This window comes from Eretmochelys imbricata, chromosome 1 (genome assembly GCF_965152235.1).
Source record: "Eretmochelys imbricata isolate rEreImb1 chromosome 1, rEreImb1.hap1, whole genome shotgun sequence".
Taxonomy (NCBI): Eukaryota; Metazoa; Chordata; order Testudines; family Cheloniidae; genus Eretmochelys; species Eretmochelys imbricata.
In genome coordinates this window covers 273,687,051-273,701,570 of record NC_135572.1, presented here as the reverse complement: position 1 = coordinate 273,701,570, position 14,520 = coordinate 273,687,051, and the positions used below count along the sequence as shown (strand labels likewise).

The following is a 14,520-nucleotide window of genomic DNA, read 5'->3' as shown; positions in this document are numbered from 1 at the left end:
AGGCACTCAATCCCATTGATATTGAAGGATATAATTAAAAGCACAACTGCACCTTGCCAAATAATTTAACAAATGATTAAAAAAAAAACCCACAATGTGTTATTCCCAGGAAGAGACCATCTAAATGCAGAAACAGTCTCTTTGCCCGCTCATATTAAAAATGGTCATGGTTTAAATTTATAATAACGGCTAAGGAGAATCCCTATTTTTAAAACTTGGCTCCTGCAACCTTTTTCCCTCCTGCCTGGGCTACTGTAACTTTGCCTCCTCTCAAGTCAATTGAAAACTTTGCTGCTTAGATTATATTCTTGGCCCATCGTTCTGACATCACCACACCCATTATAAGTCTCTCCACTTGCTTGCCACTTCAACCACAAATATAAACATCTTGCCCTTACCTTCAGGTTCCTTCACAATTTTGCCTTGTTGTACCGAATGGCTCAGTTATCTCAATCAGCCATTGCCTTCACACTTATGCCAGCTTCTATCTCCCACTTGTCCAGTTCTCTCACAAACACCTTTGCACTTTTTTCCCATAATGCCCATTACACCTGGAATGCCTACCCTCCTCCCCAAAAATTCATAAACTTATTACCTGATTCCTTCTTAAGACTCATTTACTATGATGTCTACAGTGTGCTGCTAGCTGATATGGTGAGCTGAAACTACAGCTAATTGCTCACCTAGCTCAATGAACAACAACAAAAAACCCACAAAAACTAAAGACACTCCTAATGCACACACAATTCTTTTATGAAAAAAGTAAAAACATATTTACCTAACTCAGCCTCCCTGCCCCTTCTGTTTGTTTCACTAATTTCTTAGGCCTTTTCTTAAAATAAGGCAATAAGATCTTTGGAACAGGGACTGCATTTTACTATATGCCTGTATAGTACACAGCACAATTGAGCCCAGACTTGATTGGGCTACTGTAATGCAAATAGAGCTTGACTGTGGGCTCTCTCAAATAGATGCCTGATTCCTCCCCTTTCCCCACTAAAAGGGCTGATAATCGTTTTTATTTTAGTACAGAAAACTACTACATAGAGTCTGTGCAAGAGTCCTCCTTGACATTATTTTGCTTAACAAGTACAAATAGAAAGGCCAATTTAATTATGAGCAAAGGCACTTAAAACATTTGCCACCATATTAAAAGACTGATTTCCTGAAAGCCTTAGTTTTTAACAAAAGACAATTGAGTTCTGGCAAGCGCACCACTAAATACTCAAGCTACCTAAATCACGTATACAGAGTATGCCAACTAAATGAAGGCTATTTAAGCTCAACCTTGCTGTGACAGAGTGCAGGATGCAAACAGGTGAGCCTGCTTTCTGATCACTTAGATATTAATTAGTTCCCCTGGAAAAAAATGAAGGGGTAAATAGTCAATCAGGCTGCCCGGCTGAGTCAATTACCCCATAAGCCCACAGCTGACAAGAAGAGGCACAAGAAGGAAGTGCAAGAGGGGAGAGGGAGGAACACAGCTAGCCAAGCCTAGCCACACAGAGGCTCAAAATAGGGATACCTGTTTCCCTCAGGCCCTGGTGAGAGGGCCAAAAGCTAGGTTAACATTGTAGATATACTGTTGCACAGGGATTGTTGTGAAAAGGATGGCGGGAAATTAAAATAAAAGGACACGGTGAAGGTACAACCGCAGGAGTCTGTGCAGTTTCTGCGGGGAGAGAGCAAGAGAGGAGCCTTGCTCAGTGACACTCGCGCTCAAATACACACATGTGCCAAAGATAATGAGGTTGTGGTGATGTAATTGAGGGCAGAATTCAGCCAACAGCCTGAAGTGTCCCATCCTGGTGAATACATTGCTTTCTAGAAGAACCAGTGAATTCCCGATACATTCTATCATTGAATTATTAACTTTCCTACCAATTCCGATTCATTAAATCTGTTTGCAGGCAACTTATACAAGTAATGAAGAAGTATCTCTATTAATAAACTCAAATGGAAACGGAATAATGAGAACCAGTGACTGTCAGCTACTTCTGGCTTCTCCAACCTCTCCTGAGAGGCTTCTAAGAAAAGAGATGGAGAACTGAAAAATGGCAGCCATCCAGTTCTATGCATCTCCTAATTTTGTTGGGTTCTGTCTACAACTAAAAACCAGGCTAAAGCCTTGGACATGTTTTAACTGTGTTGCAACTGGGTCGGGGGACAACCATGCTGTCACTGAGTACCAGGGCTAGGTTACAGTCGTAGTGTGGAAAGGGCCTTAGAGAATAAAGTCAGACAAGAAGGAGGCAGGATCTTGCAATGAGACTAGAAGACAAATATCCATCTTTCAGGTAAAGCTGAAATAATTAGAAATTACAGAAAAACAGTTTTTCTAATGGGACTCAAGCAACAACCTAGAGACCCTCATCTTTATAGGATAGGGATACAGTCACCAGAATGTTTTCTCATCTCCATCTGCTGGTAATCAAAGGACACAATGTACACACAAGCTAAGGTTTAAATTATTTCTAATTAACCTCAAGGAAACCGTAAAACTTTTTTAAAAAGGAATGTATTTACAACTACTATCTGAAAGCCAATGCTATCAAAAGAGTATTGTGAGTCGGTGCGTCAACGCAACAGTGCCCCTCCAGGCCAACCAGGGCATAGCTCCAGCTCACTCAGCTCAGTGGGGCTGTCAGGATATTCTGGCTACCCCAGAATCTGGAAAACGCTCTCTGATCTCAGGTCCGTCAGGGGGTTGGTAGGAGAACCCAGCCACTCCACTGGGTTCCAGCTCAGGGCCCTCAAGTCAGACAAGCAGGACTAGGGTTCACAGACGCTGACAGTGGTCTGAGCTCCTTACTACCTTCCCCTGGGCCTCTGCAGGCTCTTCAACTGTTAGTTTGTTCATGTCTTCTTGGAGTGCTGTCTCTAAGCTGCTCTTCAGCAGTCTGCTGACAGGAGTTCCTTTCTCCAACCTGCTCACTCCTCCAGTAGCCCCATGCCCTTCTGCTTCCCAGACCTGTTATTCTCCCAGCTGCTGTGAGGCTACCAATCAACACTGGCTGGCAGTACCATTAACCCTTTGACTGCTGAGCCTGCGTGGGGTACATATACCACATGACAGGTATTATTTGCAAAGTCATGTGTAAAAAAACCTGGAAATGGCTGAAAACTTAAAAATTGGATTATAACAAACCACAAATTCCAGTGATAATTTATAACTGGTGATATTCTAAACATTCTTAACCATGCTTATAGCTGTTTCCCTCACTTCACACTGACTCAACAGGCATTCTAGTGTTAAGAGTGATGTCTGAGGTTATTGTGGATGCTGGTTGTGTTGTTCTGTTGATGGCTGTGTTTATTTGTATATGAGTTGTGTTATATTGGGAGAGATGTGTGGCTGAGAACTTAAAAACTGGACAGTAAAAGACCACAGAACCCAGTAATGATTCAACCTGGTGCTGTGCTGAACAAAAGAAGTTCTCGACTATGATTGTAGCTGTTTCCATCACTCCACAATGACTCAGACATTTTAGGCTTCAGAGTGATATAATGAATGTCATTTCTGGAAACTTCTTTTATATATATACACTTTTTGGGTTGATTTCAGAACTTACCAGACTGATTGGATGAGTTTTCAATTTTGTCCATGGTATCTGAAAGATAAAACATTATGCTAAAGCAAATCAAACAAACATCGAAGAAAATACGTAGTAATCAAAATATCCGTTTCTCAATTTTATTTTCTAGATATAAAAATAAAATTTACACTGAACTGCTGGACTTGCATGTGATCTTTTGAAGCTAGTACAAATAATAAATTATTTTATGTGAGAAATATACATCATATAACACACAAAGTCATGTGGCCAAAAGGAAAGGTAGCTTAGGAGCTACTGGTGGCAGAAAGGAAAAAAGACCGAAAAAATTAATCTGTCTCTAACTCTGTGTTGCCAGACATAAGAAAAGTCCAACAGTTTTTCACATTTCTTCATTAAAAACAAAACAAAACCCCACATTTGCTATGTTACGACATAAATCACGATAGCTTGCTTTCTCTATTTCCCATTCTAGCATGGTCTGGGAGACAGGATAGTAGTAGTGTTGTGTATCACATCACTTCCTAGCAAGAGAGACTGAAGGAGCATTGTCCACGGGCTCCAGAGAGAGTTCTGTCTAGTTTTCAGGCAGAGTATGTCACCATAATATATGGCCTCTGAGGGATGGGAAAGCATAAAAGAAAAAAGGTGATACCACATGAAAGAAAGTGGCAGAAAAAGTACAGTAGAACCTCAGATTTACAAATACAAGAGTTACGAACTGACTCGTCAACCACACTCCTGATTGGAAACCAGAAGTATGCAATAAAAAGCAAATATGATACAGCACACAGCACTGTGTTAAACATAAACTACTAAAAAATAAAGAGAAAGTTTAAAAAAAAGATTTGACAAAGTAAGGAAACTGTTTGTGCTTGTTTCATTTAAATTATATGGTTAAAAGCAGCATTTTTCTTCTGCATAGAAAAGTTTCTAAGCTGTATTAAGTCAATGTTCAGTTGTAACTTTTTGAACCAACAACCATAACATTTCCTTCAGAGTTACGAACATTTCAGAATTATGAACAACAACCATTCCCAAAGTGTTTGTAACTGGGGTTCTACTGTAACACACAAAAGAATAATTAAAGCAGATGGTATGACATAGCCAAAGGAAACTCCAGTAGCTTTCTCTGCAAAAATATACAATCCCTTGCTCCATTTCAAAGTGCATATGAAGAAAATTCCACTTGGATAAAGAAAAAATAAATTAAATCACTGCTCATTTTCATTGCTTCTGTAATAGTCTTACGAGGGATAACAATTAAGAACATTTTCTACTATCTAATGCCTTCAACTTCTTTTTATGAAGCTGTTAAACACCTACAGCAAATTTTTAACATTATGAAATTCAGAATTAGCAATTTTCAGACTTCTTGAAAATAAGTTTTAAGAAGGCAGAAAAGACAAAAAAGGGAGAAAGTCTTGCTTAATTACTGTTCCAACATAATAAAATACTCACCCTAATAGCTGCTTTATTGCAAAAGACCTTGTTTATAGCAAGCCATGTTGGAAGATCCAGCATGTTCTGAAGCACCTCTTCATCAAACTCTAAGTTGGTCAGCTGACCTTCCCCCTTTAGTGTGCTCAGATTGATCTTGTCAGGTGACAGGTTTTTGGTGAACCTAAAAGAGAATATGCATTAAAACTTAAGTTAATGTCACATAAAGCAATTAGTTAGCCATGTCATAGCTCACAATTTATATAAATCAGCAAAGTAATAATCTGAAAAGAACAGGCTTCAAAGTACTGTTTGACCCTAAAATTGACTTGATAAAAAAGGCCCTGAGGGGTTTCACTGTTATTTGTCCCTCAATGACTTCCATATCAAATCTGCTCTATTTACAAGTAAACAAATGGATTCAACAATTAAGATGTGTTCTTTCTGGCTTTCTCTCTCATCAGGAATAAACATTCTGTACTTAGAATTTAGCTAACAATTCTTTTGACATTGTGTGAGCCAGAACCGAATCCAGCTCATTCTCCTTTGAACTGTTGTTTTGGCTCTGCAGGGCTAACAGGAGAAAAACTAATGAAAATGTATTTTTTCCTTAAATAAGTAGATATGATTATGAATAAAATCTGATGGCAGATCTTTTGAGTAAGAAGGTGTTACTTTTACAAAGTCACTTTTCTGACTTTATTCTCACTTTAAGCTTGACAAAATCTTGTATAAATTATACTTAAAATATTCACTAGGGTTTAATTTCAGAATTTATCAAAAACAAATGGTAGAAACTCGTTTGTTGCATAGGATTCTGGTGTATTTACAATGTAGCAATTCAAAGACAGGATTATAAATCCTATAGTAAGTGTTTTTTTGTCAGAGTATACTTTGAAGTGTCATGATCTGACTACATTGCAAGGTCTTCTGTATATACTGAGAAATCTCAAAGATGACACACATACTGTATATTTTACTATTTTTTTAAAAGGCATTATAATTTACTTACATCAGCATAACAGTCCGTGTGATTGTGCCAATCAGTGCATAGCCTAGTGCATAGCCTTTTCACCAGTTGAGGGACTTTTGGACTATTGAGGGCACCGAGAGAAGTTTATTTAAGCTGGGTTTGCTTGATCAGTAGACTGTTCTGAGCCACTCTGCAGTGCATGTGAAGTCTCATGTGATTTATTACAAAGGTGCTCACAGTCACGTGTCCCAGTAGCTGGAGACAGTTTCTGGCCAATGTGTGAGGACTGACCTGGACCGTCAAGATCAAATTGACCACAGTGTTGAATCTGTGTGAGGGGAGGAATGCTTTGGCTGCTACTGCAGATGTACTTGAGTTAATGTGGACATTCAACTGTAGTCCCAGTCGGAGGAATAGGTCCATGGCCTTTTGTGTGCCCATCAAACCCTCACTGAAGGAGAATGCTTTAAGCAGGCAATTGGCTAAGTATGGAAAGAGTATAATGTGACGGTGCACCCCATAAGGCTTTATGGAAATATGCTTATGAATGTACATATGACATAACTGGAATGTTTTATTCCACATATGACATGTAACATCTCTCTGTAAAGGTTATGATCTACTGAATCTATTAATCCTATTTGTATGTATGTATCATTTTTGTATTCAAAATTATTAATATTGGCTGTGTACTTGCTTGATCTTTAAGTAGCCTTAGTAAAGCATTTGGTCAGTTTCTTGAGAAAGGAATGTGCAAATTAGGTGCCAAATCAAGAAGCACTTAACGACCAATGGATCTTGGAATGCTCCAATCCACATAAGAAGTCTACTTGAGGATGTTCAAGGTAGCATGTGAACCATGGCTGCTACCTCTAAGTTCTGAGTCATGCATGGACATGTGACTGGCCCATGTGACTCCAAAACTCCATACTGTAGCTGGGATTCTACACAGGGGGAGAGAGGGGTGTCCACCCACAAGAGAAAGTCTATTTAAACCCCAGGGAGACTCTTCTATTTTGTCTTCAGCTGGCTAACGAGATAGCCTCTCCACTTCCAAGGATACCTGAAAGAAACTGGAACAAAGGACAATAACTATAGGGGGTGTGAGTGATTGCTGGACCCAGACTAGAAGGAGACTAGTCTGTAAAAGGAAGCTTACTGGAATTCCTCTGAGGGTGAGGTTTTTATCTGTATTCAGTTTTCTCACTGTATTAGACATAGACTTGCATGTTCTATTTTATTTTGCTTGATAATTCACTTTGTTCTGTCTGTTACTACTTGGAACCACTTAAATCCTACTTTCTGTATTTAATAAAATCACTTTTTACTTATTAGTTAACCCAGAGTATGTATTAATACCTGGGGGGGCAAACAGCTGTGCATATCTCTTTATCAGTGTTATAGAGGGCGAACAATTTATGAGTTTACCCTGTATAAGCTTTATCAAGGGTAAAACCGATTTATTTAGGGTTTGGACCCTATTGGGAGTTGGGCATCTGAGTGTTAAAGACAGGAACACTTCTTAAGCTGCTTTCAATAAAGCCTACAGCTGTTAGGGGACGTGGTTCAGACCTGGCTCTGGGTTTGACGCAGGCTAGCGGGTCTGGCTCAAACCAGGCAGGGCACTGAAGTCCCAAGCTGCCAGGGCAGGAAAGCAGGGGCAGAAGTAGTCTCGGCACATCAGTTGGCAGTTCCCAAGGGAGTTTCTGTGATCCAACCCATCGCACAATCCCTTGTTTGCGAACATGTGCCACTACCACAGAAAGGGCCTCTGAGAATGCTCTGGGAATGGATGATAGACCGAATGGGAGCACCTTGTATTGAAAGTGATCCTGATCTAGAATGAATAGTAATCTTCTGCAGGATGGGTGGATCACAATATTGAAGTAAGCATCCTGTAGATCAGTGATGGGCCATAGGGATGTGCTGGCCGCTGCTTCCTGCAGCTCCCATTGGCTGGGAACGGTGAACCACAGCCACTGAGAGCTGCAGGGGACCATGCCTGCAGACGGTCAATGTCAGAAAAATATCTCGCTGCTCGCATTCAGATTACCCTGATAGGCCACATGCAGCCCGCAGGTTGCCCACCACTGCTGTAGATCGAGGGCAGAGAACCAGTCCCCTGGGTCCAGAGATGGAATTATTGTTACATGAGTTACCATTTTGAATCTCTGAACCTTTACCAATTTGTTCAGTGATCTTAGCTCTAGAATGGATCTCCAACTGCTGTTCTTTTTCAGTATCAGGAAATACTTGGAATAGAATCCCCTCCCTCTGTGTTGTGTGGGAATAGGTTCTATAGAACCCAACTTCAGTAGAGAGTTGTTTTTCTGTCATAGAAGGTGCTTGTGAGATGGTCCCTGAAGAGGGACAGGTAGCAGGGTGGAAAGAGAGGTAAAATGGATAGAATATCATGTAGAATGAGCTCCAACACTCACTTGTCCATAGTTATGTGTTCCCCGTTTTGAAGAAAGACAGTCACCAAAGCGAAGGAGACATGCGGTCTGTTGCAGCAGGTAAGAATGGGGGTGGTAACTTAAGCCCTCAACCAACCCATCAAAATTGATGTTTAGATGTAGAGGGTTGTGAAGTAGATGCTTGTGGAGCAGCTGGTTTCCTTTCCTGCAATCACTGTCTTTTGTGCTGGAGTTCATAATGCCTCTGGGGGAAAAGAAATTGAGTAGGCTGGGATCTCTGCACTATCTGGGATTTACTGGATCTTCTTTTCTGTGCAGGTGTGTAAATTCCCGGCGAGTGCACGGTGACTCTAAAGTTTTTTTATGTGTGGAGGGATTTATCAGTTTCCTCGACAAACAACTCTGATCCCTCAAAAGGAAAGTTCTCAACTGTAGACAGGATTTCCTTTGGAAAGCCAGACAGCTGAAGCCAGGAAGCCCTCCCCATGACCACTGCCATGGAGACAGAATGAGTTGCTGTCTCAGCAGCTCCATCTGATCTGTAGGAAGATGCTCAGTAGAGGCATTCAGTTTGGCGTAATTAATATGGTTATACTTTGCCATGAGAGCCTGGTAATTGGTGATCCTAAATTGTAAGATAACCAAAGAGTATGGTTTACATCCAGTTACGTGAAGACATTTAAAATCCCTGCCACATGGGGTCTATTTAGTGTGGTGCCATCTGCCATGTTAGTTTACAGCATCGATGACAGGGGAGTTCAGGGATGGATGTGAAAATAAAAAGTCTGAGTCCTTGGAGGAAACATGGTATTTTTTGTCCTCTCTCTTACACGTTGTCAGGATATGCCATATTATTTTTGCTGGATCCAGCAAGACCTTCTTAATGGGTAATGCAATGTGGGCAGATGAGGTGTGCAGGAAGTTGAGTAGCTTGTGCTGCGATTCCTTAACCTCCTCTAGTAGAATTTGTAAGGTCCTGAAATTGTGTAAAATCATCTGCCAAGGTCAGTAGAGGAGGCATAATGGGCTCATCAGAGGAGGATGGAGAAATGCTGGTCGCAGGAGTAATTTTGTCTAATCTTGTTTCCTGCTACTCAAAGGTCTACTCTTGTGGATCAGGAGCTCTAGAGACAGAAGCTGGAGAGGACTGCCTTTTCTTCTCCCAGTGAGAAACACTGCGGGCCTTCAAAAATTGCTGGCAATAAGCCATTCAGGGGCCCCAGTAACGCACTGAGGTGGTGCAAAAGGCATGGGTGGGGGGACCCAAAGGCATCTGTACCAAATGGATGGGCAGTGTCTCTCATGACAATAAACTGGCTCCAAAGAGGTCTCAGGATGGAAAGCTCCCTGACAGTGCAAAGGAGAGCCTTGGACAGAAATGTGAGAGACTGATGAGAAATCATCATTGTCTTCCTTTTCATCACTTGGCAGAAGTGGAGCAGTTATGGAAGCTATGGGAGATTCCACTGGTACCATGTGGAGAGCGAGAGGTAGTCCGTACCTGAAATGTGTCAGTGCTGCGCAAGGGAGACTCAGGCATTTCTGAAACCACCAACTACCTGGGAAAGCAAAATTCCTGCAGTACTGGGATGGTGGGCAGTATCGCTAAGATGAACAGAGGTGACTGAGGTAGAAGGTGCTGATGATACCAGAGGTCTCTTGAGCTCCAATGAATAACCAGTAGGGGTTGGTCTGGTCTTCTGCGGAGCTGAAGTACTAGGCACCAAGGCCGCAGGGGACTCTGTCAGTACTGATTTAGAGGAGATGGTTTTCTCTCGACCACCCTGTTCACCCAATGGTACCAGTCTCCCTGAGCCCAAACTCTTAGAGTCCTTAGGCTTGCTGGCGATGAGAGTACCTTAGGAGCCCGCAGCCCAGTGGGTACTGAGTCGAAGATCAATGGGTGCCAAGGTAGTCAACCTGGCCAGGGATTGTCTCTGTGGTAGATTCTCTTGACGCCTGCTTTCTAGAGGCTTTTTGAGAGGATTCCATGGATTTCCTTTTTGAAGTTGCAGGGGAGTGTTGTGCTGAGGAAGTTGATGGAGTGGGCCTCATCTGGGGACCACTGTATGGAGGAGGGGTCCCTGGGCTGGGGCTGAAAGCTGGTCGGAGTGAACTCTCCATTATAAGCAGACACAGATTTAGTTTGCAATTCTTTCTGGACATTGACTTTAATTTGAGGCAGAAATTACACTTTTGAGGAACATGTGACTCCCCGAGACAAATATACAGTGGGAATGTCCATCACTGACCAGGATAGCCTCTTGGCACAAAAAGTAACATTTAAACCCAGGAAAGCCAGACATACTCTTTCTAGAGTCCACTTCCCTAGAGGAAAGAAACAAGAAAACATATCTATGGACAAACAGACACTGCTACCTAAAATCTTCAATCTGAGGGGCAGGGCGTACAAGTGTACCTAGAGTAGAGGACCTATAGGGTCTACTCGAAGAAGAATTCAAAATTTTGCAAAATATTAAAATACATTTTATGTACTTCTCTATACTCTGCATGCAAAAGGTAGTAGGGGATTAAAGCATATACCTAATTTTTTAAATCTTCTTTTAGCTCCCCTCACATTTTGCTTACTAGCTCTTGCTCCACTATGATTCTCTAGAATTTCTATCACATCACACTCACCACAAGAGCCAACTGATGCACAGAACATGAAGATGGCTCCGATGGGCTCTGGAAAATGCATGTTTATTTAGGGCAATTTTGCATTTTTTTTGAGACCCCATCTACATAACACTTTCAACAGGAAGTTAGAGATGTGTCATGACACTCTCATTGGTAAATTACATCATTTTACCATGTAAGATGAACTAACTATTTTATAGCTTGGATTGATAAATAGAGGCTGCTAAAGCTAGAATGAGGGAAATCCAAAGTAGCAATGCAACCTCAGAAGAAAAAGAAGTACATATAAAAATAGAACTGGAGTGAAACAAAGGAACAAAAAGAAGATGAAAAGAAAAGCTTATTAACCTTCTTGAATACAGGAATGAGTAATCCTCTCATTTTAGAATGTAAAGCCTCACCAAATGTCAGAGATCACATTACCAGTTGCATCTTTTGGCTAAAAATCAAGATTCTGGAACTGTACAGTAGACATTCAGTGTTTTCAACCATAACAGGAACATTAAGTATTTTTAACATACAGCATCGCAAACTAGTATTGCAGGGAATTTTGTGTTTTTAAAATAGGAAACCTCAAGAGAACCTATTTATTTCATTTTTATATATTCCTTATTATATATTCATCACCAACATCCACATTTCACAACCAAAAATTCAAACTATTTTTCTAAGATTTTCGCAAAAACTTGTCAGTACATCTGCAGGTCTCTTTCTAAATCTCACATCAAATGGAGAAAGAATAAGCCTCCTGCAAATACTCATGCACAAGTAATTTTTGTCAAGTTAACAACAGTTTGGTTAGTTTCACTCCTGCAAGTCAGTGGTGGTCAGCAGGGAAACTGACAACAATCATGTCAATTTCACGCAGCAGCTAACAGGCTTCCAGGGTCCCTGGATCCCCCACAGCCTGTTGGAAGAACCAGAAGCCTAGGTCTGCAAGAAGCCTAGCCAGAAGTGCTGGCTGCTAAGCTACAAGCCTCCAGGCTTAGCTGGAGTTTCCAGATTCCAAGCTCCCCTTCAGCATACCTGGCACCTGGAAGTCCTGGGAGTGCTGGCTCTACCACAGCCTGCCTAGAGGCTGCTGAAGAGGTCAGAGTCTGGGATCCCTTGGCTCCCTGATTCCCAGGGCAACTGGTTCCTCAACATCCTCACTGGATTCCATCAGAAGTTCACCAAAATCAAATTGTTTCCAGTGAACTGGAAACTTCTCATGAAAAAAGTTTCACTGGAATTTTTCCAGCCAGCTCTAGTTAATAACACTTCAAATTTAATTTCTTTTTCCTGATTAATGATCTAGTTTGCTCTTCATCGTTTGTGATGTTTGTTCTTCACTTTGACCTTGCACAATGAGAATAGACTATTCATCTTCACTTTTGCTTATTATCAGTTGTTGATTTCACTCTCTGGTCTTCATGTATTAAAATAGGTTGGCCCCTCAAGACCAGGGGCCAGGAGGGTAGGGCCACACCTCTGGGCAGTACCACAAAGATTGCTGACCAATAACTCTTTGGAGAGAGGATGTTGGTGAATTCCCAATGCTTGCTATAAACACTGGGATTGGATGGCATGCAGCTGGGCAGGGGGCATAAAGAGCAGTGCTGGGTCAAAACAGGCATCACCCTCCCCACAATGCTCTTGTAAAATCTCACCTTCCCTCCTTCCTCTCTCACACCTCCCAGGAGATTACTAGCACCTAGGACATCAATTTCATGTCACTCTGTCTTTTTGTTACGCCAGGGGGAATTCTGCGCCACTGCGTGTGCGCAGAATTCATGTCCCCAGTATATTTCTTTGCTTCCCTGTAGAAAAATGACTTTCTGGCAAGGAAGCAAAGGGAAGCTGCAAGAGCAGTCACACACCACTCCCTAGCAATGCAGGTACATCGTTTCAGGCACCTGGAGCAGCCAGTGGAGAGGTAAATCACCGCAGGGCTGGGGACAGCCCAGCCAGTGGCTCCTACCCTGAGCCATGACCAACTGCTAGTCCCGGCTGGGCTGGAGGCAGGAGAGGGTGGGACTTCCTCTTCCCCTGCGAGGAGTGGCTGGGGCTGTGTCAGACCCACCCCCGGAAACCTCCCCCAGCTGCAGGAAGCTCAGCATCCTCCGCTGCTTCCTGCACCCAGACCCCCTGCCTGTGGACCCCCACTCCTTCACCCAGACCACTCCCCACTGAGCTCCCTGCACTCAAACCCCCACCCTGATGAGCCCCACCCCCTGCACCACCCTGAGCCCCCACATCACTGACCCCCAACTAGCTGCACTCCCCTAGCACCCAGACTCCCCTGCTGAGACCCCCACACCCAAGCCCCCCTGCTGAGACCCAACCACTTTCACGTGGAAGCCCCTGCAGAGTCCCATTGCCCCTGCACCTGGAACCCCTGCAATGAGCCTCTGTGCATCCAGATCCCCCCATATCTAGACCCCCCCACTGAGCTGCCCGCACCCAGATTGTCCCACACAGAATCCTCTCAACCCACATCTGGATCTCCCACACTGAGCCCTTCTACACTTGAATCATGCCTGGTTGTGCCTGCTAGCCCCAGACCTGGTGCACCCTGCCCCCAGGTGTTTCTGGGGCAGGCCCAGGCCTTTTGTTGTGTTAGGGTCGGGTGCAGCCTCACCGAGTCAGTGTCCTGGGGGTGAGGAGGCTGTACAGTGATCTCCCACCTTCAGTCATTGGCCTGTACTCCCCACTCCCATGCTGGTGCCTCTACATTTATTTATTGACAAATAAAACTTGCAGAATTTTCAAATATTATGCACATAATTTTTATTTTTTTGGCACATAATTTTTAATTTTTTGGAGCAGAATGCCCTCAGGAGTATTTTGTGGATGTTTACTGTACATTGGGTGAGGCAAGGTCTTCATATTCTGGGGTTCAGGCACATCTAGACTCTGAAGTGAGTGTACAATTACATGGAATAATTAATTTGTTTTTGATTTACAAGATCGCAATTTTAAGTATTTGGTCCTAGCAGCATGGGTGAGATTTCCCTAATCTGGAATAGAGTTAATGATAGTATATGGCTGGTACTGACAACTCCACAGAGGTTGGAAATAAATTACCCCTTTTCAGCGAACTGGGCATTAACTCTCCTTCACTGAGAAGGGGACTGGATTGTAGGGAGTTCCAGGCACTTGTATGAGGCCTAATGATTGCCTCATGCAGTGATCTGCACTTGGTAGTGACTATGGTCAGACAATGGAAAATTTAGAAAGCTTGGAATTTTATCAGTGAAAATGTGAGTAAGTTGATAATCAGCTGGATTGGCTGAGGCCTACCCCCTTTTTACTACTGTCCGGGCAGACTAACTTTAGGATATAGTTTAGTTATATTAAAGGTTTAATAAAGCTGCTGCAGCCACTTGGCCAAAAGATAATTCTGACCTATGTCCTCATTGCCCCCTCCCTGCCTCGTGCAATATAAAAAGTTGCAAATATTTGGTTTGCTACTACTGCAGGGGAATCCAAACACAAAAATGTTTACACTGATTTA

General features: G+C 42.5%; 1 protein-coding gene across 5 annotated transcripts in view; it reads right to left on the bottom strand.

Annotated features, from left to right (window-relative positions):
* BLTP3B (bridge-like lipid transfer protein family member 3B) overlaps positions 1 to 14,520 on the bottom strand; it is a 79,889-nt gene that overhangs the window by 41,492 nt on the left and 23,877 nt on the right. For 4 of the 5 annotated variants that reach the window (XM_077831772.1, XM_077831794.1, XM_077831802.1 and 1 more), the window contains 2 exons: positions 5,016 to 5,178; positions 3,573 to 3,611 (listed from right to left, as the gene is read on the bottom strand). In XM_077831772.1, the coding sequence (XP_077687898.1) occupies positions 3,573 to 3,611; positions 5,016 to 5,178 (202 nt within the window). Of the gene's footprint in view, positions 1 to 3,572; positions 3,612 to 5,015; positions 5,179 to 14,520 lie in introns of those variants that run through there. The other variant, XM_077831785.1, reaches the window with a different exon arrangement.